Genomic DNA, 26,996 nt, shown 5'->3' with positions numbered 1-26,996 from the left:
TAATATCAGAAAATCTTAATAACTTGGGAATATAGGAGTATAGGGATGACAGGATGACTGATTTTGGATGATTCTTATAATTATGTTAATAGCTATCCTTACTATTCAGCTGCATGTGAAATTTACTTCATACCGTAGAACTCATTTTAGAAACTCACAGTAATTTCCTAAAGATCTTGACCCAGAAAGTATTAAGAATACTTCAGATTCTCAATCCATGTTTATTTTAATGATTTGGAAACATTATTCCATTTTCTTGTCTTTTATTTTCCTATTTGCCTTTGATATTCTGCATATTAGATTTGTTACTTATTTTTCCCAAAAAAAGATTGATGCATTTTTAATGCGAAGATTTGTATCTTTTATTAGTCTGTTCTATCTTTTATTCTGAAAATTCAATCATTTATCTTTGGATTTTTTTTCCTTTCTCTTTCTACAAATCTCTCTGGTCCTCCTATTAATAGATGTATATTGGATCATCCAGTTTTTTTTTCCGTTATAAAAATACACAACGGAGACTTTTTTTCGGTGTGCAAGCCCTGAAAAGATCTCAAAGTAAAAAATTTGCTTCTACTATGTTTTTATCATAAGCAGATTTTATCATATATGCTTGTTTATGTAGCCTTCATCATAGTTACAATTGGTGCAAAAGATACAGAGCAATGAAGCAGAAGCATAGCTGAAATAGGATATAGTGTATTTGTAAGAATTCAATGTGTGCCTTTCATTTGAACTTCTTATGATAGCAAAATATTAACATCCATTATTTTTCTGTACATGTTGATTGGAATGAAATAGACTTAATAGACTAAAAATAATAATACAGGTAAGGTACTCAGATTGAATATTTGAGATGGTACTACTGTTGCTCTTTTTTTTTTTTTTAATTTTTCTATGTTTCTTAATGAACGTGCACTATTTAAAAAATCAGTTTAAACAGGTGTTTTTCAAAATCACAACCTCTCGAGGATTAAAATGGCATGGATTAGTATCTCTTTTTTGAGAGGGCAAGTAGAATAATTTTATGAGATTTTCATCTGTAATGAAAATTAAAATATCATTTATTTGCTGTTCACTGACATATAACTAAGTGATTAGCAAAACTAGAGTTGTGAGAGAAGTCTATGAAGAATATTTTCCAGAGTGTTTTTGTTTTATAAATATTTCATTTTTAGCATGAGTAAAAGCAACAGTATTTTTGATAATGAATATAGTTTGGTTGATTTGATCATCTTTGTATTAGGGATAAAACTTGCCATATAAGTACAAATAAAAATACTTTATAAATTTTGTCTGCAGTGAAGATTGGCAAATGTCTGGGTCAGGATCTCCATCTCAGTCTGGTTCAGATTCAGAATCTGAAGAAGAGAGAGATAAAAGCAGTTGTGATGAAACAGAATCTGATTATGAGCCAAAAAACAAAGTCAAAAGCAGAAAACCTCAAAATAGGTATGGTCTCAGTTTGGTGCTGAAAATTGTGGAAAGTATTTGTTCTTTTTGTATATAGTTTCTCAAATCTTGTTTTTTTTTCTCTTTGCACTTTCCTAGATCTAAGTCAAAAAATGGAAAGAAGATTCTTGGACAAAAAAAGAGACAGATTGATTCATCTGAGGAGGATGATGATGAAGAAGATTATGATAACGATAAAAGAAGTTCTCGTCGCCAAGCAACTGTTAATGTTAGCTATAAGGAGGATGAAGAAATGAAAACAGATTCTGATGACCTACTGGAAGTCTGTGGAGAGGATGTTCCTCAACCTGAGGAAGAGGAATTTGAAACCATAGAAAGATTTATGGATTGTCGGATTGGGAGAAAAGGAGGTAGTTTTTAAAAAACCATTTATTGTTTGGTTATTTAAATAATATTTACAGGAGTAGAGGGCTGGGCACAGTGGGTCGCCCCTGTAATCCCAGTACTTTCGGAGGCCGAGGCCGATGGATCAGGAGTTCTAGACCTGAGGTCAGGAGTTCTAGACCAGCCTGGCCAACGTAGCAAAACCCCGTCTCTACTAAAAATAGAAAAGATTAGCTAGGTGAGGTGGTGCGCGCCTGTAGTCCCAGCTGCTTGGGAAGCCGAGGCAAGGGAGTTGCTTGAACCCACGAGGCTGAGGTTGCAGTGAGCTGAGATTGCACGACTGCACTCCAGCCTGGGTGACAGAGCGAAACTCCATCTCAAAAAAAAAAAAAAGGTAAAGTATTTAAGATTTTTCTACAATGTTGAAAGCTAAGAGGGTGGATTTTTTGTTGTTGTTGTTTTACTTATGTTTTATAAAAGCATACTTTGCTTAGCCTGAGTACCTTCTTAATAACCACCTGACCACATTTCTTTTTTTCTTTTTTTTTTTTTGTGACAGAATCTCGTTCTGTTGCCCAGGCTGGAGTGCAGTGGCGCGGTCTCAGCTCACTGCAAGCTCCACCTCCCAGGTTCACGCCATTCTCCTGCCTCAGCCTCCCGAGTAGCTGGGACTACAGGTGCCTGCCAGGATGCCTGGCTGATATTTTGTATTTTTAGCAGAGATGGGGTTTCACCGTGTTAGCCAGGAAGGGCTTGATCTCCTGACCTCGTGATCCGCCCGCCTCGGCCTCCCAAATTGCTGGGATTACAGGTGTGAGCCACCGTGCTGGGCCTCCACCTGACCACGTTTCATATATTGTGGATAATTATAGAATAATGCTGTGGGATCTCAGGTGGACCTCTGTCTTTTTATTTTTTCTAATTTGAAAAAGGAGGGGATTATATTAGATAATTCTGAAATTCTCAGTTTTATTTATGAGCAATAGAATTTCCCATAAGTTTCTATACCCCCAATACTTTATTTAAAAGAGTATATGTTTTTGTACTCATATTGTTGAAATTTTGAGTTGAAATATAATCCTACAACAGAATTAATTACATGGAAGGATCTTGTGCTTTTGTTTTCAGCTACTGGTGCTACTACAACCATCTATGCAGTTGAAGCAGATGGTGACCCAAATGCAGGCTTTGAAAAAAACAAAGAACCAGGAGAGATTCAGTATTTAATTAAATGGAAAGGATGGTCCCATATCCACAACACTTGGGAGACAGAAGAAACCCTCAAGCAGCAGAATGTTAGAGGAATGAAAAAATTGGATAATTATAAGAAAAAAGATCAGGAAACAAAAAGATGGTAAGTATGCTGTATATCATATACTTTTTTTAATAGTTCAAAGATTACTAAGCCTTTATGTTAATAAAGAATACATAGTAACATTAAATGATAGCCTAAAATAACTATAGACTTTATAATACAGTTGGCTGTCTTTGTCCACAGTTTCTCTATCCTTGGTTTCAACCAACCATGGATTGAAAGTATTCGGAGGGAAAAAAAACAACAATAATACAAATTAAAAACAATACAATGTAACAACTATTTGCACTGCATTTACGTTGTAAATGTAAAATTAGGTATTATAAGAACATCTAGAGATGATTTAAAGTATGGGGGAGGATGTGTGTGGGTTATATTTTAGGTACCATGCCATTTCATATAAGGGACTTGAGCATCCTCAGATTCTGGTATCTGTAGAGGATCCTGAACCAATCCCCTGCAGGTACTGAGGGATGATTTTATTCCATCTCAAGGTAAAACTCCTAGGGGTATACCTATCTAAACCTATCCTTGGTAACAGTCACATGGAGTGTGTCTCATACATTATAAATTACAAATTTTTAGTTAAAAATTAATGATGCTTTATTCCTGTTTGAGTTTCTTTATTACTCAAACTTGGCCCACATAGTGGCGAAATGGGAGATTTTGTGCTACAAATAGTGTTGGGGATGGGGGAGTGAAAGGTTATTTATGGGAGATTTTTAAGTCTATTCCTGGATTAATAATTTTTCAGGTTGAAAAATGCCTCTCCAGAAGATGTGGAATATTATAATTGCCAGCAAGAACTTACAGATGATCTACATAAACAGTATCAAATAGTGGAACGTATAATTGGTTAGTGGTAAATGATTCTGGTTAAACTTTCTTTTTATGCTTGAAATAATCTGAAAAAAGTCGTAAGTTTGCCACTTACATATCAAACACAGTAGCTTGCTCTTAGTAAAACAGTATTGTAAACTAGATAGCTAAATTTTACTTTTGTAGCCTTTACTAAGAATTATGTATCTGATGATTAAATGTGAAAAAAAAAATAAGTAAATTCCTGATTCTCTCACAGCTCATTCCAATCAAAAGTCAGCAGCTGGTTATCCTGATTATTACTGCAAATGGCAGGGCCTTCCATACTCAGAGTGCAGCTGGGAAGATGGAGCTCTCATTTCCAAAAAGTTTCAAGCATGCATTGATGAGTATTTTAGCAGGAACCAATCAAAAACCACTCCTTTTAAAGATTGCAAAGTGAGTATTGTCTAACATTTTAAATTATTAAAAATATATTTATGCATTATAAATATTTACAAGCCTAAATACAAGAGTTGGATCCTGATTTCAGATAGACTAAGGGAGAATATTTCTTGGTTAATAGGTCTTACAGGAAGTGAACTTCTGCAATTGCTGTGTGTTTTTTAGCTTTAGTTTTATAATTTTTTATTTCAAACTTTCTCTTTTAAAAAAATTGTAAATGATGTTTTTGTCAATGTATCTTCTTAAGTGTTGTCTTTTATCTTGTTGAGCATCACTATGTCAGAAAGATGAGTTGGTTATGGTGATTGTCAGGAAGGGTTGGGAGAATAAACAGAAAAAAACCCTTGGAAACTAGAGATATGCTCAATTTTAAAGATAGTGGATATTTTCTTAGAAGGTAGAGAAAAAGGAGAGTGATATAGGAAAGTATCCAGAACTACCTTGCACAATACTTTCTGCATCCTTGTAACTTATCCAAAGTTACTAGTGATGTGTTGAGATCTACGGACTACTAGACTTTCTTTCCTTGTTACAAGAATTACATTCTTCATAGGGATAACTTGGAATTCAGAAATTGAACGGTAAGCTAAGCCAGTTTTATGGTTTGTTTGTAGCTTAAGGCTGGAGTGATGGTTTTGAACAACTTAACGTAGGTTTTGCTTGTGAAATACATGAGACATATTTTGGCAGGAAGTTAATTTTCTCTATAAATTTTTGTTTAAAAAAGAAGGCAAAATATTTCACTGTTCATTTTTGTAGAGTAGTAGAAAACAGTATTGACTGAATCCTCAGGTACATTTTGAGTAATGGAATCTCTGAGCTTGATGATTAGAGATGAAATTTAAGAATTTATGGTAAAGCTGAGGCTTTCATCTTTTAGTATAATTTCTTATATTTAATAACTCTACATAATAATGTTTATTTCTACTGAAGGTATTAAAACAAAGGCCAAGGTTTGTAGCCCTGAAGAAGCAGCCATCCTATATTGGAGGACATGAGGGCTTAGAATTAAGAGATTATCAACTGAATGGTTTAAATTGGCTTGCTCATTCTTGGTGCAAGTAAGTATATTTTGAATCATCTATTTAATTTGACAGAGTAAGAATTTACCAATACAGGATTCAGAAAAGATTTCCATTTACATAAAGGATAAGACTCTTTGGCAGTTTATATGCTAGTCTTTGTATTTCCTAGTTTATATAAACAATACTTACTACATACTAGGAAGAAAATCCGGTGGAGTTGGAGTTTAAGTTGATTGTTGCCTTTTTAAAATATGTTTTTATTCAGTTTAAAAATCAAAATGCATATCTGTTCTCATCCCATGCTATTCCTGGAATATTTCTCTTTTTCCTAGTTATTTTAATATCCATTTACTCTTCTACATTTTTTTTCTATCTTCTATGGCCCCCACTCTACTTTTGTGAATCTCGGTTGCAATTTAGCTATAGTTTTTTTTTTTAATCTGTGTTCTTCCTATATACTTTTTACTTATTTAATATATCTGGACTCTACTACTAGTAGATGAATTGCATTATTGGCTTCATAATTGATTAAACATAATACTATTAATCTTTAAGCCTCTTCTGGCCCAAAACGGTCATCTCCTTTTACTTTTCTTACAGCATTAGTGATTAAGTCTTTAGCCAGATACCTTTACATTTATTATTTGTAGTTAATAAAAGTGGTATATTCTGTATAATACCTATCAGATTAATTTTATTTAACTTCATAAAAACATATACACATGATGTAAAAAGGTTTCTTTGTATATTTGAATATTTCCTTGCATGCTAATTTTTTTTTTAACTTTGTAGAGGAAATAGTTGCATACTCGCTGATGAAATGGGCCTTGGAAAAACAATACAGACGATCTCATTTCTGAATTATTTGTTTCATGAACATCAATTATATGGACCTTTTTTATTGGTAGTACCGCTCTCCACTCTTACTTCCTGGCAAAGGGAAATTCAGACATGGGCTTCTCAAATGAATGCTGTGGTTTATTTAGGTGACATTAACAGCAGAAACATGGTAAGTTGTTTCCCTGTAAATGTAGAAATCAAAATGTACTTGTCTTTGAGATCAAGTGTTTTTGTTGTTGTTGTTGTTGTTTTGAGATGGGGTTTCACTCTGTCTCCCAGGCTGGAGTGCAGTGGTATGATCTTGGCTCACTGCAACTGGGACCACAGGAGCATGCCACCACTCCTGGCTAATTTTTTATATTTTTTAGTGGAGACAGAGTTTTGCTGTGTTGCCCAGGCTGGTCTTGAACTGAGCTCAAGTGATCTGCCTCCCTTGGCCTCCCAAAGTGCTGGGATTACAGGCATGAACCACCGTTCTTGGCCTAACAAGGATGAGGGGTTTTGTTTTGTTTTGGTCTGTATAACAGTCTTTGTTTCTGGCATAGAACTTGCCACAAATAAGTTCTCAGTACATGTTTAATTGACTATAACAAAGTCAGTTTTGGTTTAGTGTTACTTTGTATATATATTTGACTGTTTTTTTGGTGGGCTTTTTTTTTGTTTTGTTTTCACTCTGTCATCCAGGCTGGAGTACAGTGGTGTGATCTCGGCTCATTGCAACCTCCACCTCCCAGGTTCAAGTGATTGTTCTGCCTCAGCCTTCCAAGTAGCTGGCATTACAAGCGCCTGCCACCAGGCCCGGCTAATTTTCATATTTTTAGTAGTGATGGGGTTTCACTATGTTGCCCAGGCTGGTCTCAAACTCCTGACCTCAAGTGCTCCACCTGCCTTGGCCTCCCAAAGTGCTGGGATTTACAGGCGTGAGCCACCATGCCAGCCTAGTTTACATTTTTAATGGAAAATTTCAAATATACATGAGAACAGACAGAAGAATGTAATAAACCCTCATGTTCTTATCTTAAGTTTCACAAATTTACTGCTAGTTTTGTTTTGTCTATACCTCTACACATGACTTTCCTAGTTACTATGAAGCAAACCCCAGACATCATATTTCATCCATAAACATTACATTATTAAATGAATTAATCACTTATGTTTTCTTAAATAAGACCTTTTCGTTTGTGAAAGATGTGCTTTAAAATTGTGTTTACTTCATTTTTTAAGAAATGCTGTGGTATTTATGTTTTATTTATAAGATTTACATAGCATTTTGGACTATATAAAGAATAACTCTGGCTGGGCATGCCGGCTCATGCCTGTAATCCCAGCACTTTGGGAGGCCAAGGTAGGTGGATCATCTGAGGTTGGGAGTTTGAGACCAGCCTGACCAACATGGAGAAACCCTGTCTGTACTAAAAATACAAAATTAGCTGGGCGTGGTGGTGCATTCCTGTAATCCTAGCTACTCGGGAGGCTGAGGCAGGAGGATCACTTGAACCCGGGAGGTGGAGGTTGTAGTGAGCCGAGATCACGCCATTGCACTCCAGCCTGGACAACAAGAGCAAAACTCTGTCTCAAAAAAAAAAAAAAAAAAAACACAAAAACTCTTTTATTACATAAACATATATTAATAGTTACTTACATATTTGAATGGATTTTAATTTTTAGATATGTAAGTAAAAGTGTAATTTGCTTGATGTTTGTCTTAAAAATTGTCCTTCAAATTTCTTAATAGATAAGAACTCATGAATGGACGCATCATCAGACCAAACGGTTAAAATTTAATATACTATTAACAACTTATGAAATTTTATTAAAGGATAAGGTATGTATTTATTTCTCACGTGTTTTTGTCTCTTGTATATCAGTTTTTTCTTTATCATATGCTGTGGACAAGATGAGAGAATAGCCTAAATCGTGAGTCAGCAAACTATAGCCTGTGGTCTTATTTTTTTAATGGTGCTTGAACTAAGAATGGTTTTTACCTTTTTGAAAGGTTACATTTAAAGGGTCTTAGAAAAAATATGTAACAGAGACCATATATTTTTCTGCAAAGTCTGAAATACTTACTATCTGGCTCTTCTTAGAAAAAGCTTGCCAACTCAATCGAATGAAACCAGTTTGTTATAGTGTGTATTGATTTGTAAGCTCTTTAAAGAAGAGGAAGATACCTAACAGGATTAAGCTACCACTGTGTGAAGCAGTGAAGGCTTTATAGATACTGCCTTATTTAATTCCTCCATCTACTTTATATTCACTTTCTCTACTTTATGGAAAAGAAAATCGGTCTCAAAAATGTCTCAAAGAATTTAATGAACTTGGCTGTGGTAACACAGCTCTTAAGTAGTGGAATCAGGCCTGCTCTAACTCAGAGACCTAAGTTTAAGAGAGTTCTACAGTTCATAAAAGTTGTACAAAGAATTGTACCTACACTTGGAATAAGACACTGTTCTGAATTTGTGTCATAGTTTTTTTTCATATTGACATTAATAGAGGCTTCTATTGGGGTTAGGCTAAAAACCTTTTGTAAAAATTTTAAATGACACTGCTGATTTTTCTCCGTTAATTATCAGTTTATAAGCTAATAAAAACTTTGGCTTGATATTACATTCTAGTGGTTAAATTTGTCATAGAAGGAATATGTGCTGAGTTACTTGTGTATTGTAATCTTGAGATTACGATTTTTTATTTGAAAGTTAGACAAAGTTTGTTTTTTTATTTCATTTTAATAATTGAGTTCAGATTAAATGGGAAGGCTAAATTTGAATTCCGTTTTTCTCTCAAAATACTGTTTTTCTATTATTTTAAGGCATTCCTTGGAGGTCTAAATTGGGCATTTATAGGTGTTGATGAAGCACACCGATTAAAGAATGATGACTCCCTTCTGTATAAAACTTTAATAGATTTTAAATCCAATCATCGTCTCCTTATCACTGGAACTCCTCTACAGAATTCCCTCAAAGAGCTCTGGTCTTTGCTACATTTCATTATGCCAGAAAAGTAAGACAACTTTACAATTTTAATCATATTGTGTGGATATTATGTTTAGTGGGAATAAACCCAGGCAATAAGGTCAGTAAGAGTTTTTATTGCCCTAAAAGATTAGATCACAGATTACTAAGAATTTTTTAAAAAGGAAAATGAGGTCAGGTAGTTTGTAATACTATTTGAATTTTTCAATTTTGTTAATAAACTTAAGCCATGTGTAATAAATCACAACAGTTGATTTTGCACATTTTCAAAATACACCTTGTTTGAAAAACTAACACAGTACCATTCTTTGTGTTTAACAGTAGGAGTAACAAGAATGAGGTGCTGGTAATCCCTTTTTCTAAATGAGGAAAACTAGACTAGACAAGGCTAAATAAGTTCCCAAAGGTCACTACTTGTTCTCTTTCAGTAGGTCCAGAACTTTAAAGGTATATTTTTTTGAGAAATATTTTAGTGATGATTACTCCCATACTTCAAAATACTTCATATTCACTTGATTCAAGAATCATAACTTATAAAACAACTAATTATATTTCATCATGCATCTTCTTGGGAGGGAGATTTTTAGAGGTAACTAAGTTTAGCTAATTTTTTTTTCTAAAAATCTGTAGCATTTTGTTTATAAATGACTCCCCTAAAAAAAAAAGTTCATACACAACATACACAATTTGATTTTTTCTAGTAATTTTTCCAATTTCTTAAATTTTAAAGGTTTTCTTCCTGGGAAGATTTTGAAGAAGAACATGGCAAAGGGAGAGAATATGGTTATGCAAGCCTTCACAAGGAGCTTGAGCCATTTCTGTTACGCCGAGTTAAGAAAGATGTGGAAAAATCTCTTCCTGCCAAGGTTGAGCAGATTTTAAGAATGGAAATGAGTGCTTTACAGAAACAATATTACAAGTAAGCTGTACACAGAACACAGTTCTGAACTTTTAATTCTGAAAACCTTCCATGTCTGTGTCCTGCTTTTGGTGCCCCCACCTTCTCTACAATAGTGTCTTAGAGCAGTTGCAATTCTCGAGTTTCAGAATAAGTTTATTCTGTGTCGTTAGGAGGCAAAAGGAGATTTAATGACATATCCAAAATTATGAGTGACAACACTGAGTAATTCATCTTCTAACACATAATTAATTGCTTTCCTATATATCATACTGTTACCTTATAAAGAGTTTAAGTGTTAGGATTTCCACAATAATGAAGGTATTATATGATTATGACAATTAACAGATAGAGGCCAAAAAAAGAAACTTAGAACAAAATTTTAGGCTCTGCTGCTTTTTGAAGAGTATTAACAAATCATAGCTGGTATAAATTTTGTATGTCAAGATCTATACAGTAGGTCTTTTCAAAGAATCGGAAAGGAAAATCTGTTCTAATATCTGTTTAAACATTTAATTGCATAAAAGGAAATATATTGCTACATGCATTTTGAGTTTCAGAAACATTTATATTCTATGGTAAATCTATAGGTGCCATACATTTGAAAGAATATACTTAATTGCATAACTTTTTATTATGGAAAATTTCAGACATATACAAAAATAGGATAATTTAATGAACTCTTATACCCATGACTCAGCTTCACTTTCTTTCTTTTTTTGTTTGTTTGTTTTTTGAGACAGAGTCTCCCTCTGTACTCCAGGCTGGAGTACAGTGGCACAATCTTGGCTCACTGCAACCTCCACCTTCCGGTTTCAAATGATTCTGGTGCCTCAGCCTCCCAAGTAGCTGGGTTTACAGGTGTGCCCCATAATGCCCTGCTAATTTTTTTATTTTTAGTAGAGACAGGGTTTTGCCATGTTGGCCAGGCTGATCCTGAACTCCTGGCCCCAAGTGATCCACACGCCTCAGCCTTCCAAAGTGCTGGAATTACAGGTATCAGCCACTGTGCCCAGCCCCAGCTTCCCTTTCAACTCATGCCAGTCTTTTTATGTATCTCTGGTCATCCCCATTTCCCTCAGTACCTGTCCTTTTGAAGCAGATTGGAAATTTTTCCATAAATATTTTTCTGTGTATTTCTAATAATTGATTTTTAAAAATAGTAGTATCACCTGGGCACAGTGGCTTATGCCTGTAATCCCAGTACTTTGGGAGGCTGAAGTAGACAGATCACTTGAGCCTCAAGAGTTTGAGACCAGCCTGGGCAACATGGCAAAACCCTGTCTCTACTCAAGATACAAAAAACTTAGCCAGGAGTGGTGGTGGGTGCAGGTGGTCCCAGCTGCTTGGTAGGCTGAGGTGGGAGGATTGCTTGAGCCCATGAGGCAGAGGTTGCAGTGAACCGAGGTCATGCCACTGCACTCCAGCCTGGGTGACAGAGTGAGACCCCATCTTAAGTAAATAAATAACCCGCTTTAAAATTTTCACAATTTAGGAAATTATTGCTCTCTCAGCAGAATCAATTTCTTTTTTTTTTTTTTTTTTTTTTTTTTTTTTTGAGACGGAGTCTTGCTTTGTCGCCCAGGCTGGAGTGCAGTGGCGCGATCTCGGCTCACTGCAAGCTCCGCCTCCCGGGTTCACGCCATTCTCCTGCCTCAGCCTCCCGAGTAGCTGGGACTACAGGCGCCCACTACCACGCCCGGCTAATTGTTTGTATTTTTAGTAGAGACGGGGTTTCACCGTGTTAGCCAGGATGGTCTCGATCTCCTGACCTCGTGATCCGCCCGCCTCGGCCTCCCAAAGTGCTGGGATTACAGGCGTGAGCCACCGCGCCCGGCCCAGAATCAATTTCTTGATACCAATATTCAGTATCAGTGTTCAAGTTTTCTCTGTTGTCTCAAAAAATTTGTTTACGTTTACTCGAATTGGGATTGAGATAGGTTCATATATGGCAATTGATTTGTCTCTGAGTTTATTATCTATAGGTACTTCTTTTTTGTTAAAATTTATACGATGGGGAAAACAGTTATTCTGTAGAATTTTTCCACAATCTAGATTTTGCATAGTACTTCCCTCTAAAATAGTTTAACAGTATCCACTGTATTTCCTATAGATTGGTAGGTAGATGTAGGTGCTTGATAATATTCAAATTAATAATTATGACGAGTATATTTTGTAGTACACAATGGTGATTATCTAATTTTGTTATGGGGTTCTTTAAAAAAAGTAATGCATTTTGTAGAATATTTTGAAAGAAAAGTCAAAGTAGGAAGAAGACACATTCACCTGTAATTCTCTTAGTGCTAGTCATATATCATGGATGTTGAACTTAAACTCTTCAAGGTACTTTTTGGCAACTAAGGTAATAAGATACTGCCATAAATTTCTGGAAAAATTCTTAGAATTTTTACCTCTAGAGAAATAATAATTTTTTTCTGGATAAGGAAAAATAATTCTTTATTCTTGATTACCTCTTAGGGCATTGAGCATTGTCCATGGGTTTCGTTTTGCTTTTCATTCCGGTTTTGGGGAACTGCCTGTATAACTAGTGGTAAAGAATGGTAATAAAAGAGTATGTACACTAGATATTTGAGACTTTCAAGTCCCTTCAAAAACTGACCTTGTAAAAAGGAAGAAAATAAAAGGTGGAAAAGGTCATGGTGAGAGGAAATTTTTCTTTTCTTTTTTAAATTCAGCTTTTATTTTAGATACTGGAGGTATATGTGCAGGTTTGTTACATGGGTAATATTGCATCCAGGTAGTGAGCATGGTACGCAGTGGGTAGTTTTCAACCCATGTTCCCCTCCTTCCCCCCTCTAGTAGTCGACAGTGTTGTTACATGTTTATGTCCATGTGTGCTCAGTGTTTAACTTGCACTTACAAGTGAGAACATGCGGTGTTTGGTTTTCTGTTTCTGTGTTAATTCACTTAGATTATGGTCTACACCTCCATCCACGGATATTATTTTATTTGAAGGGCATTATTTCATCCTTTTTTTTCTGTGGCTGTGTAGTATTCATGGGATATATATACAAAAATATGGAGTGTTCATGGATTTGCATGTCATCCTTGTACGGGGACCATTCTAATCTCTGTATTGGTCCAGTTTTAGTATAAATGCTGCCGAAGTGAGCACAGGAATTGTTACATATAGTTTGGAGTAGTAAAATAGCACCAAGATGTTTTCTATAAGTTGCATATGTATTGTGTAATTGCAATGTAGAGAAGGCAGTCATGGCTAAAACCAGGTATCCTCAGGTTTCTTTTAGGTCCATGCAAAATATTCAGTTTCATTAGCTGTCTAATGCAGTAAAAGTTGTAAGAAGATTCAGATAAATAATGCAGCTGACCATCTTTTTAGCAAATTTGAGGGGAAAGGATTAATACACTGTAATAATTATGTTACATTAGCCTGTTCTGTGTATAGCTAATGGTTCAGAAAACAAGTTGTGTTCTCATGAGTATTATGAAAGAGGTTTGGTCCATTGTATATACAGCTGTGAATTTTATAACGGTACAGTTTTACTTTGGTACTACCTTTGGCTTTTTTGTTTGTTTGTTTTAATGCTTTTAGAATTTATCTTGGTAATTGTTCTGCTAAACATCATTTTCATAATTTTTTTTTTAAGATGGATTTTAACTAGGAATTACAAAGCCCTCAGCAAAGGTTCCAAGGGCAGTACCTCAGGCTTTTTGAACATTATGATGGAGCTAAAGAAATGTTGTAACCATTGCTACCTCATTAAACCACCAGATAATAATGAATTCTATAATAAACAGGAGGCCTTACAAGTAAGAATTTTTAAATGTTGTTACTTTGTGATAAAGTTCTAGAAATGTTGATTTCGCTTACAATCGAAAATGGCTCAATGCTTTAACATATTGGATAAAAGTTCTCTTTAGTTAATGGTGCCTTTCTATAATGGTCTCAGTTATTAATCTTTGTAGAAAAGACTTTAAAATTCTAATTTATGTAATTATTTTGATGAACTTTCTAAAAATAGGTCTCTCAAACCATGGCCTATAATAACTTATCCAGCAAGAAAATCCCACAGTATGTTCATAATTATGAAAAAAATCGTTAATAGTAATTGTGCTGCATTTGTGATTTGGTAAATGGTAATCTAAAGGACATCTTGACCTCACATCTGTTAACCCTTCCTGGTACTTCTGGAAGATAAGTGAGAAGTGTGAAGGCACAGCTGCAATCCAGCCACTGTAGTGCATTGAAGGGCTAGGATCAGCATCTAGAATTAATACATTAGAATGCATTTGCTTACTCTTTTTAAACCTTTGGTTGCTTAGTTGCTGCTGCTTCTGATGTAATTGTTCTTCAGCTAAGATTTTTGGAGAAACACTGTGGTATAGTAACTACCAAACAGAGTGAACAGTACTTTTTTCCTCCCCGACAGTACAACAAAACCTAGGTGTGATATGGCAAAGAGTATTTTAGCTTCAGTCATAGAGTGAAATGGTAAAGGTCTTAGAAAATTTTGAAAAGTGAAATAAGTTGTTTTCTAACATGAAAATTTTAAATCTCAATTTAAAATAATTCAGGCAACTAAAGTGTTACGTGGACAACTTACCATTTATGTCTTTTAACATATAACAACTTGAATTTATTGTTTCTGTAGCACTTAATTCGTAGTAGCGGAAAATTGATTCTTCTTGACAAGCTATTAATTCGCCTAAGAGAACGAGGCAATCGAGTTCTTATTTTTTCGCAAATGGTGCGGATGTTAGATATACTTGCAGAATACTTGAAATATCGTCAATTCCCCTTTCAAGTAAGCATTTAATTGTATTTGTTGTTTTAAATTTTATCTAATTCCTGTGCATATTTTACAGAATTAACTTTGAAATTATTTTATAAGTGTTTAGGTTTTTATATAAACTGTACTTCTTTAAAAAGATGTATCTGCTTTAAAAAATATTTGTCATTCCCTTTTTTTCTTGGCTTTACATATTGCAACAAAACAATTTTTCTTCCTTTCCTGTGATTTTTATTTTCTTTTAATTCTGTCTTTTTCTTCTATGCTTGCTTTAGATTTTAAAAACTGAACTAAGGCAGAGTTTTCTTGATTGGATAGATCTAAAAGCAGGGGAGCCTTTAGTCTTTAATCTGAATGAGGAAAACAGCCAGTAGTCTCTGAATGTGAATGCTGCCAAGATTCTGATGATTGGTGTGCTCATAGTTATCTGACACAGGGTTTGTTGAGTAAAACTAGACAACTTTACAGAAGAAACTAAAGACCAAAATTCCCTTCCATCTATTCAAAATTTATATTGAAGTTCATTCAATATAACTAAAGCTAATATTGATGAGTATTTAAAGTCAGGTGCTGTTTTCAGTACTTTACATCTAATTACTTAATTCTCAAAGCAGTTTTATGAACAGTACTAGGAACATAGCAGACATTATGTAGATACAGCTAGTAAATGGTGTATATTTAGTGCAGATAGTAAAATAGCAGTAAAATTATAATAATGGGACTGAACACACAATCCCTGCTTTGTCAGAGCTTATAATCTCTTACAGGAGATAGACATCAAGCAGGTGATTACAAATAAATGTAACATTACAGTTCTGGTAAGTGTTGTGAAGAAGGACAGGTATTTGGTGATATGAATATCATTGAGAAATAATTGCAGTCATTTAGGAGAAAACGTAGAAGAGTACCGTTAGTTGAGGTTTTTGAAAACACCTTTATTGATACGTAATTCTCATATCATACAGTTTACTCATTTAAAGTATACAATTCAGTGGTTTTTACTATGTTCACAGATACGTATAATTGTTCGACAGGTGGTTTTAGAACATTTTCATCAGAAAGAAACTGTAGCCTTTAGCTATTCCTCCTGTCCTTCCGTTTGCCTTGCTCTTCTGCCCTGTGTTGATTTGTTTTTAAACAAATTATTGTGTACATGGTCAAACGAAAAATTAGTTTGACTAATTTTGAGTGTTAGTAAGCGCCACTTCTCTGCCGCTAATTCCTTCTCATTCCTAGGTCACTTCCTGGAGAGAATAATTTTTAATTTTATTTGGTCATGCCACAGTAATGAGATGCCACTATTCTTAAAATTTGTACTAATTTGTATTTTAGTGGAAAAGAAAAATTAATTTTTTAAAACCTTAATAGACATCAGTTTTCCTACTTTGAGTAGGTGATAATTAAGAGCACTTCATTTAAACCACTTAGAATACATCATTTAAAATGTTTATGTTTTTCTTCGCAGAGTTAAAATTCATATAGTAACAAAGCAAAGGTAGGCATATGGATTCCCAAAATACTAGTTTAATTCGTCGGTTAAATGCATGTATCATAGTAGACAAGTTATTTCTAGTCTATAACCAGTTAATAATTATAAAATCATTGCCATTTCTAAAGTGAAATAGCAGCTAATGTTTAATAAGCGTTCAGTATGTTGTAGGCACTGTGCTACATGTTTTCCTGTGTTCTCTCACTGAGTTCTCTGTAGTCTATGAAGGAGGGACTACTCTTATGTCTGTTTTGTTTAAAGCGGAACTGACATGGTGAAAAAGTTTGTGGAGAAAAGTCAAATCACTTGCTCAAGATACCAAGTGAATAAAATACTCATTTGCTGGCTGTTGACTAGAACCCATGATGCTTCACATCAATAATTTTCAAACTTTAGTGTGCATCAGAATTAACTGGATGGCCTTTGCTAAACACCTTCAGTAGGTCTGGGGTAGGGCTCAATAATTTGCCTATCTATGTTCTCAGGTGACACTAATGCTGTTCTAGTAACCACACTGGACTTAATCAGTGTTTTTAAAACTGAATTGTAACCTGTTAATGGATCTGTGAATCAGTTTAATGGGTTACACCAACATTTTGAAAGTAAAATGATAAAACATGAGAGTATAACATAGTATATCATGTCATGATATGAAACTTGTTTCAGGTGTTTGTAAACAGCTATGTACTCAATCACATACTTTTAGAATGGGGACTCAGGCAGAATAGTATGACAGCCTATGCTGTATTTACTCTTGAGGGTGCAGTCTTAGTGATTTGGAGCACAGACTAAATTTAGACAGAATGCCTGAGCATTATTTTACTGTCTAGTAAGTACTTTCTATTATAGTTTTAGCAAAGGACATGCTTCACATTTCTACTTAATTTTATAATTAATTTTAATTGCTTTGTAATACTTTGATTCTGTTATATGCCGTATTTTAATGTGTTTTATTCTAGAGATTAGATGGATCAATAAAAGGAGAACTGAGGAAACAAGCTCTAGATCATTTTAATGCTGAGGGATCAGAGGTATGTATTAGTGCTTTTAAAATTATAAATAATTTTGATTTAGTATCAGTGTATTACATTATTATATTCAGACATTTTTAATCTTCATATCTAGTTTGATAAAAAAAGAGTAGTGTTAGCCACCTTTGATTAGCAAACGAGGTTTTAAAGTCACTATTCTAGTTTAAACCTAAGGATTTTATCTTTGAGACAGAGTCTCGCTCTGTTGCCCAGGCTGGAGTGCAGTGGCACAATCTCAACTCACTGCAACCTCTGCCTCCCGGGTTCAAGCTATTCTCCTGCCTCAGCCTCACAAGTAGCTGGGATTACAGGCGCGTGCCACTGTGCCTGGCTAGTTTTTGTAGTTTTAGTAGAGATGGGGCTTCACCATGTTGGCTAGGCTGGTCTTGAACTCCTGACCTCAGGTGATCCACCTGCCTCAGCCTCCCAAAGTGCTAGGATTACAGGCATGAAGCCACCGCGCCCAGCCAAGAATTTTACTCTTTATTATCAATAATGTTTCAGCATGGAACAGTTATTTTAATTTGCTTCAAAATAAATTAGCCAGATTGGGCACAGTAGCTCACACCTGTAATCCCAGCACTTTGGGAGGCCAATGCAGGAGAATCGCTTCAGACCAGGAGTTTGAGACCACCCTGGGAAACAGTGAGACTGCTGTCTGTACAAAAAAAAATAAAATTAAAAAGTAAAAAAAATAAACTGGGCATAGTGGCACTCGGTTGTAGTCCCAGTTACTTGGGAGGCTGAGTTGAGTGGGTCACTTAGCTCAGGAGTTTGAGGCTGCGGTGAGCCATGATCATGCCACTAGACTCTAGCCCAGGCAATAGAGTGAGACTCTGTCTCAAAAAAAAAAAAAAAAAAAAGGAAAGAAAAAACCCAAAAACAGCAAAGTAGCCCACTTTCCTTTAAAAAATTTTTTTTTATTTCCGTGGATTTTTGGGAAACAGGTGATATTTGGTTAAATGAGTAAGCTCTGTAATGGTGGTTTGTGAGATTTTGGTGCACCCTTCACCTGAGCAGTATACACTGAACCAAATTTGTAGTCTTTTATCGCTCACCCTCTCCTACCCTTTCCCTCTGAGTCCCCAGAGTCCTTTGTATCATTCTTATTACTTTGCATCCTCATAGCTTAGTTCCCTCTTACAAGTGAGAACATACAACGTTTGGTTTTCCATTCCTGAGTTACTTCACTCAGAATAGTAGTCTCCAGGCTGGGCATGGTGGCTCACGCTTGTAATCCCAGCACTTTGGGAGGCTGAGACGGGCGGATCACGAGGTCAGGAGATCGAGACCATTCTGGCTAACACAGTGAAACCCCATCTCTACTAAAAATACAAAAAAATTAGCTGGGCGTAGTGGCGGGCGCCTATAGTCCCAGCTACTCGGGAGGCTGAGGAAGGAGAATGGTGTGAACCTGGGAGGCGGAGCTTGCAGTGAACCGAGATCGGGCCACTGCACTCCAGCCTGGGTGACAGAGCAAGACTCCGTCTCAAAAAAAAAAACCAAAAAACAAAGAGTTCGAGACCAGCCTGGCCAACATGGTGAAACCGCATCTCTACTAAAAATACAAAAATTAGCTGGGTGTGGTAGTGCGTGCCTGTAATCCCAGCTACTCGGGAGGCTGAGGCAGGAGAATTGCTTGAACCTAGGAGGCGGAGGTTGCAGTGAGCCAAGATAAAAAGAGTGAGACTCCGTCAAAAAAAAAAAAAAAAAAAAAAAAAAAATATATATACATTTAGTCTCCAATCCCATCTAGGTTGCTGCAAATGCCATTATTTCATTCTTCTTTATGGCTGAGTAGTTTTCCACTGTGTATGTATACCACAGTTTATCTTCTTGTTGATTGATGGGCGTTTGGGCTGGTTCCACATTGTTGCAGTTGCAAATTGTGCTGCTATAATCGTGTGTACAAGTATCTTTTTCATGTAATGACTTTTTTGCTCTGGGCAGATACTCAGTAGTGGGATTCCTGGATCAAGTGGTAGTTCTACTTTTAGTTCCTTTAAGGAATTTCCACGCTGTTTTCCATAGAGTTCTTTTTTTGGTATATGCCTTTTATTTTTTAAGGAAATAAAATTTACAGTTAGAGTTGAAGCGTCATTCCTTTCCTATCCCGTTTTCTTTCTTTTTCACCAGAAGTAAACACTGTATTGAATTTGGTGTTAATAACACATATATTTGATTTTGGAGTCTTTTTGTTGATTGGTCTTGCTAGATGTTTATTAGTTTTGAAAACTGCCTTTCTGTTTAATTAGTACCATACTGCTGACGTTCAGAAAATCAATTGAAAAATTTTTCATTTTGATTATTCAATTTCTTACAGGATTTTTGCTTTTTGCTGTCCACAAGAGCTGGAGGTCTAGGGATTAATTTAGCCTCTGCTGACACTGTTGTTATATTTGATTCCGATTGGAATCCACAGAATGATCTTCAGGCACAGGCTAGAGCCCATCGAATTGGGCAAAAGAAACAGGTATTTTTCATTTTAATTTATATTATGTTGCTGTTTTAGAATTCTTTTTTTTTTTGGAAGTGATTTCAGTTTATCCTCTAGAGGATAAGATCAGTGTAACAGTCATACTACTGTTTAACAGATAGGATACTGAGGAACTTGGTTTACCAAAATCACCTGGAGAGTCTGACAGAATTGAGATAACTATGCATAAATAGGATCATGTATTCTGTTTTGGTCCTGTATTCTAGTCGTGGCTATAAAATGCAGTGTTTTTCATTTTATAATAAAAACTTTAAAATGTCTTTACTTGCTTATTTTAACTTGAAAGGGAGTTTGAGTAGCATATGCTACCTTTCTGTTAGTCTATATTTTGTCCATGTGCTTACAAGATTCTCCACATGTAAACGTGACCCCATTTTATAATTGTAACAACATACCCTTAAATGGTGGTACTGAACCTTTACCTAGAGAAATAGGGAAAATTTACTGCAGAACCTTTGACCTAGAGAAATAGGGAAAATTTACTACACCAATTCTTTTCAATTTTGGAGAGTTTGTTTTATGGTGGGCTTCTTATTAACTTGGGGAGTAGTTCATAGAATTTTGCATTATATAGAGTGATGAAACATTAGAATCAAGGCAATGAGTATAATAAGGCTATCAGAAGTTTACATGCCCCCCCCATTTTCCCCAGCTAAATCATAACTTAAAAATTACTGTCATTCCTTTAAAAAAACAAAAATAAGCAAATGCAATCTCCTTATCAAAATATTAAGAAGGAAGGAAGGATATAGTTTCAAAATAGTCCCTTAAGTTGAGGAACTCTAGCTTTAAACATGTTTTTTAAATTTTCATTTTGCTTTTAACCAGTGAAAACTTCATATAGCATGAGCTTCAGTTTGTGTGCCAGTGTTTAGGCACTTGAGGTTAGCAAAACAAATTCTTTATACTGCAATTTGTTTCCTCGTGTGTATTTTTACAGGTGAATATTTATCGTCTAGTTACAAAGGGATCAGTTGAAGAAGATATTCTTGAAAGGGCCAAAAAGAAGATGGTTTTAGATCATCTTGTAATTCAAAGAATGGACACAACTGGGAAGACAGTACTACATACAGGTTCTGCCCCATCAAGGTGGTTACTTGATTATTAAAAAAATGTCATTTTAGAGTCAGTAAACTCATATTTTTGATATGTTACATCACTGTAGATCATTGAGGAAATGTATTCAGAGTTGTACTTTTTATATTTTGGAAGACTTTGGACTAATTTCTAGTTAGAAGACATACTTCAATACCTGGTTTCATCGCTACAGATTTGTAATTTTAGGGGTAATCTCTTTCACTTCTATGCTTCAAGTTCCTTATTTTAAAATAAATATACTGCACTAGGCAACATAGTGAAACCCCACCTCTGCAAAAAATAAAAAACTTAGCTGGGCATGGTGACACACAACTGTAGTCCCAGCTACTCAGGAGGCTGAGGTGGGAGGATCAGTTGAGCCCGGGAGGCAGAGGTTGCAGTGAGCTAAGATTGTGCCAGTGCACTACTTCAGCCTGGGTGACAGAGGGAAACACACTGTCTCCAAAAAAAAAAAAAAAAAAAAGGATTCTAATACTTGATTCGTCTAACTTCTTCATGTAACTGTTGTAAAGGTGAAAATGTCAGTAATTAATAAAAGTGCTGTGTAAATGTTATATTTTTAACTGTTAATGTTAAGCATTTTGTAAATGTTATATTTTTAACTGTTAATGTTAAGCATTTTTGTTTTTCCTGTTTTAGTTCTACTCCTTTCAATAAAGAAGAGTTGTCAGCCATTTTAAAGTTTGGTGCTGAAGAACTTTTTAAGGAACCTGAAGGAGAAGAACAAGAGCCCCAGGTAAAAAAAAAAAAAAAAAAAGGCCTGCCTCAGAATATGTGTCATATATTTGACAGGATGAAAGGATTCAAGTATATTTAAATATTGTCTTTCTAATTATAGGAAATGGATATAGATGAGATCTTGAAGAGAGCTGAAACTCATGAAAATGAACCAGGTCCTTTAACTGTAGGAGATGAATTGCTTTCCCAGTTCAAGGTAGATTTAAACAAAATTTTCCTTACAATTACATAAATTGAGAGGAATTGAGTTATGTCATTTAGTGGTTTGTTAATCTATCTTTAAGCATAATCAGGAAGATTGCTGTGTTATGTAAAAACTACTCTCTCTTGTTCAGACAAACCAGTAGCAAACTGATTTGAAAGAGACCAAACCCATTTATGAAGTTACATTTAGTTGGGTGGAAAGAGCTGTTGTTTCCTAATTAGCAACTAGAATAGTGTTTGGCAAATAGCATGTCCTTAAATACTTGGGTAAATAAATGAATCAGTGTGATCTCTTATTTAGATTTCCGTGACTGAAAGCTTTCAGCTGATATTTTTTTGAAGCAGTTTTTGACATTAACTTATCACAAATAAGAAAACTCAAGTAAATCAGTCAAAGTAAGCAATAAGCTACTATATATTGATACTTAATATCCCTGGTTTGTTGAGGGTCAATGAGTTGAAAGGAGTCCTAAAACAACATAAGTCAACTGACCTCATGGAGTAAGTTAAGTGCCATTTGTTTGAAGAAACAGGTTTCTCTACATCTTAGCTGTTCTCTATGAACTGTGGTTTTTAAAGATCAATTCATTTCATGTGTTCATTTGACAAATATTTATGGAACACCTACAGTGTACCCCACACAGTGAATAAAAAACTTTTATAATTTTAATGAATCATTCTGACTACTTTGTGGTTGATTGACTGTAGTGAGGAAAGAGCTATAGCAGGGGGAGATAAGATAGAATGTTGAGTAATCCTGGTTAAGAGGTGAAGGTTTCTGGAATTACAGGCGTGAGCCACTTCGCCCGGCTGTGATAGTTAGCCTTAATGGGTGCTTTCTGTATACCAGACCTTGCATAGTACCTTAAATGTGCTATCGTATGTAATCCTCACAGAAATTAGTGTGCTCTCAAAGAGCTCTATGTCTCTGCCAGTAGCTCTTTAGATAGTGTTTTTGTGACCATAAAAATGATATTAGATTGTTCTACAATACTTGATAGGTGGACTGGTCTGAGAATTTCTGCAGATTATTTAGCATGTTAATAGTATAAATTACTTTTTTGTTGTTCTGTTAAGTGCTCTTAGTTCTGTGATGCTACTAATTTTGTTGAGCAGTAGGGCAAAAGAAAATCATTCCTAGAGGATTATTAGATGTCATTTGGTTTGATCTGCTTTGCCCTAATGAAGAAATGAATCTAGGTTGTTTAGAAGTTATATTTGGTTTAGTCCACAGCCATGTTCATTATCCTAAGAAGCATGCCAATTCTTCCCCTTAAAAAAAAATTTTAGGGATCAATTTTTCTGTAACAGTTACTCTTAAAATTCTGAAATTTATCAGGTTGCCAACTTCTCAAATATGGATGAGGATGACATTGAGTTGGAACCTGAAAGAAATTCAAAGAATTGGGAGGAAATTATTCCAGAAGATCAAAGAAGACGATTGGAAGAAGAAGAAAGACAAAAGGAACTTGAAGAAATTTATATGCTCCCAAGAATGAGAAATTGTGCAAAACAGGTGATTTTGCAATTTTAAAGATATTTCTATAAAGTAAGAGTATTCAACCTGGGCTGATTTTGTTTGTTTCTACGAGGTATCAGTTCATAGTTTTCTTTTCTTGTAATGGCCTTGATTTGATAATGTTTGCCTCATGAAATGAGTTGAGAAGTGTTTCTTCCTCTTTTATTCATCTTTTCAAAGAACCCGCTCCTGGTTTCATTGATTTTTGTGTGTGTGTGTTTTTAATTTCATGAGTTTCCGCAATTTATTATTTCTTCCTTTCTGCTTTTGATTTAATTTGCTGTTTTCTTTCTTTTCTTTTTTCTTTGGTGACAGCATCTTGCTCTATTGCCAAGGCTGGAGTGCAGTGGCACAATTCTGGCTCACTGCAACCTTAACCTCCCAGCCTCAGATGATCCTCCCACCTCAGCCTCCCAAATAGCTGGGACTACAGGTGTGTCCCACCACACCCAGCTGATTTTTGTATTCTTTTTGTAGAGATGGGGTTTTACCATGTCCAGGCTGGTCTGGAACTTCTGGGCTTAAGTGATCCATCTGCCTTGGCCTACCAAAATGTTGGGACTATAGCACAAGCCACTGCACCTGGCCTCTTTTATTCAGTTTCTTAAGGTGCAAGCTTAGATATAGAAATGTAATCTCTCTTTTCTAATATCGGCATTTAATGCTACAAATTTTTCTTTAAGCGTTACTTTTTCTGAATCTTCCAAATCTATTTTTATATTTTCCTTAATTTAAAAACATTTTAAAATTTCCCATATGACTTATCTTTGACCCACAGGTTTTTTTAGAAGTATGTTTTAAAATGTTCAGATATTTAGGAGATTTTTCAACTGTGTTTGTTAATCATTGGTAGTTTAATTCTGTCATGTTCAGAAAGCATATTTTATGTAATTTTAATTTTTAAAAATTTGTTGGTGTTTATTCAGTGGCCTAAGTAAACAAATACCAAAATTTTAAATAACTGTAATAGTGCCATGCCAAGCTATATGGCCAAAAAGGAAAAAAATTCTAAGACTAATTTCTTTTTCTAGTATCCTTTGGTTTTTAGGATATAAGATTTTTTGTCTTGATTACTGAGTTTTTTCGTGCTTCCTTAAATTTTAAGCCTGGGCAAATGAGGGGCTTGCCCCACTCTAGTCCCTGCCCTGCTACCATTCTCCGAAGGGTAGAGCTTTTTGTTTTTTCTTTTCTTGCAACCGTATTAGATCTTATTCTGTTCCCTCAGTTGAGCAGATGAGAAGGGTCTGTTAAGGCTTCCTTCCTGTTTCCACAAAGGTGACTGCTTTCTTTCTCCAAGGCTGTACCATGGAGGAAAGTTTTCTCCAGTCTTCCTTCTCATGAGCACCTGGTGGAAGTTCGTGGCAAAGTGCTTGGGAGTGGGTGCAGGTCCTCCGAGTTTTGGCTGTTAGGTCCTGTGATCTCACAATAGCGTACACTCAGCCATTAGCAGATTTTAGCTGATCTCCTCTTACCTGCTTGTATGGTACTTGATTTCTGTCACCTGTGCTCTTCACAAATGAGCCACTGTTCAAGTCCTCTTTTTCTCTTTTTGTAATCTCCTGTATATCCTTATATTTAAATGTGTAGGTTGCTGTGTGATTTTATCTCTCTGATGTTAAACAGAAAAATTATGATTTTGTACATCAGATTTGTTGTTAGAGTAGGAGCAGTGCCCCTACCAAGTTTCTACATAACAGCCAGAAGTAGAGCCAAAAATAATGCTTTTGGCCTGAAAGTAACCATGCATGTTATTTCTTGTTTCTGTTTATTTCTCCAAACCCCTAAGTAGTTTTGTTTTAGAGTGTGTGAGAATGCAGCATTGCATTAGATCTTGTGAAAAGATCAAGGGAGGTTAGAAAAAATAAGGTCTAAATACCATTTTTTACTTCATTTAACTTTCAGCATATTAGAGGTTCAGAATATGTGCCAAGGCTTTGGAAAAACTCCCAAGACTTACAGAATATATGTTTTGATGTATCTTATTAAAATTAATGGATGTTACAAATAGCCTTTTATGTGGGTTCAACTGGCATTTTTTTCTTTCGAATATCTGATTTGTCTAGTTAGAATAGCAATATGTGGATATTAAGCAGAACGGAAAAAAAGACAGCTAATCAATCTGTTCATCCAGAGATAGGACTGATAACATTATCACAGTGTACATTCTAATTTTTAAAAATTCATTATCATTTGCCAAATTAAATTGGAGTTGTATTAATTTGGAACTTTTTCTTCTTTTTTGACAGTATGTCATGAATGTTAATTATTCTACAACCCCATTTTTAATGGTGTCTCAGCATTCTATCGTATAGATTTGTCTGGTCTCTGATGAATATTTAGATTATTTGCTTTTTGTTTTTGAGACAGGATCTCACTTTGTTGCTCAGGCTGAAATGCCATGGTATGGTCATTGCTCACTGCAGCCTCAGCTTCCTGGGGTCAAATGATCCTCCCACCTCAGCCTCTCATGTAGCTGGAACTACGGGTGCGTGCTACAAAAATACCTGGCTAATATTTTAAATTTTTGGTAGAGACAAGGTCTCACTATGTTGCCTAAGCTGGTCTTGAACTCCTGGGCTCAAGTTATCTTCCTGCCTTGGCCTCCCAGTCATGCTGGGATTACAGGCATGAGCTGCTGCACTCAGCCACATTTTTCTTTTATGATGTAAATTACTTTATTGATCAATGTTTCTTCACAGTCCTGATCTCCTCAGGAAAAATGCCTAGAGGTTATGTTGCTGCGTCAGTAGAATAACTTTTGAGGCTTTTGATATAATGTCTAATTACCTTTTAACTCAAAATATCCACCAGAGGTATATATTTTTCTCTGTTTGCTCTGTAATTTTGTTTATGGAATGTTTTTGATACATTTAATAACATATTTAAGATTCTGACCATCTTTTATAATGGTTTTTGCTCTTAAGATACAAGCTGTTTTTACACTAAGGTTGGGTAAATATTTTCCAATTCCAGATTAGTTTCAATGGAAGTGAAGGGAGGCGCAGTAGAAGTAGGAGATACTCTGGATCTGATAGTGATTCCATCTCTGAAGGGAAAAGGCCAAAGAAACGTGGAAGACCACGGACTATTCCTCGGGAGAATATTAAAGGATTTAGTGACGCAGAAATTAGGCGGTAAGGTGTTATAAGACAATCGCTTCAACTTGGTTTTAGTAGAGTGTGAAACTAAAATGTAAAAACGCCATAATTTTCAAAAATTGTGATGAAGTTTTAGAAGAGGCAAATCTGTTATTTGAGTAGGAATTGGGTGGTTCTGCTTTTGGGTATTTGTTATAACTGAACAAAACAAGTTTGGTGTCTAATCTTTGCATGTTATTTATTTATTGCTAAACTGCTTAGACTACACAAATTTTTTTATTAATTTGACTCAATAGTGATCCTTTCGAATAATAAAAGTAGTTTTGATGCATTTGATTTTTAAAAATTCTCACTGTGTTTATGACTCCCAAAGTTACTAATTTTTTGTGGAAATTCTGTATTTTTGTAGTTTCTCAACATCAGGGTAATTTCCTTTTTGAAAG

At 35.2% G+C, this 26,996-nt stretch overlaps 1 protein-coding gene and 1 non-coding gene across 3 annotated transcripts in view; one reads left to right on the top strand and one right to left on the bottom strand.

Moving 5' to 3' along the window:
* The window catches only part of CHD1 (chromodomain helicase DNA binding protein 1), a 74,208-nt gene that overhangs the window by 26,408 nt on the left and 20,804 nt on the right, over positions 1–26,996 (top strand). For both annotated transcript variants that reach the window (XM_055387287.2, XM_031011276.3), the window contains exons 6-24: positions 1,300–1,449; positions 1,549–1,820; positions 2,923–3,148; positions 3,864–3,964; positions 4,188–4,366; positions 5,306–5,433; positions 6,190–6,406; positions 7,973–8,062; positions 9,047–9,237; positions 9,940–10,128; positions 13,737–13,899; positions 14,742–14,894; positions 17,328–17,399; positions 19,723–19,872; positions 20,837–20,985; positions 21,634–21,730; positions 21,833–21,928; positions 23,276–23,452; positions 26,429–26,589. In XM_055387287.2, the coding sequence (XP_055243262.2) occupies positions 1,300–1,449; positions 1,549–1,820; positions 2,923–3,148; positions 3,864–3,964; positions 4,188–4,366; positions 5,306–5,433; positions 6,190–6,406; positions 7,973–8,062; positions 9,047–9,237; positions 9,940–10,128; positions 13,737–13,899; positions 14,742–14,894; positions 17,328–17,399; positions 19,723–19,872; positions 20,837–20,985; positions 21,634–21,730; positions 21,833–21,928; positions 23,276–23,452; positions 26,429–26,589 (2,961 nt within the window). The remainder of the gene's footprint in view (positions 1–1,299; positions 1,450–1,548; positions 1,821–2,922; positions 3,149–3,863; positions 3,965–4,187; positions 4,367–5,305; positions 5,434–6,189; positions 6,407–7,972; positions 8,063–9,046; positions 9,238–9,939; positions 10,129–13,736; positions 13,900–14,741; positions 14,895–17,327; positions 17,400–19,722; positions 19,873–20,836; positions 20,986–21,633; positions 21,731–21,832; positions 21,929–23,275; positions 23,453–26,428; positions 26,590–26,996) is intronic.
* Positions 13,141–13,243, bottom strand: LOC115934777 (U6 spliceosomal RNA). The gene has a single exon (XR_004070531.2). It is a non-coding gene; the product is annotated as a U6 spliceosomal RNA (small nuclear RNA).

The sequence above is a fragment of the Gorilla gorilla genome, chromosome 4 (genome assembly GCF_029281585.2).
Source record: "Gorilla gorilla gorilla isolate KB3781 chromosome 4, NHGRI_mGorGor1-v2.1_pri, whole genome shotgun sequence".
NCBI classification, from domain to species: Eukaryota; Metazoa; Chordata; class Mammalia; order Primates; family Hominidae; genus Gorilla; species Gorilla gorilla.
The sequence above is the reverse complement of the archived record's forward strand: the minus strand, read 5'-3'. Positions and strand labels throughout refer to the sequence as shown.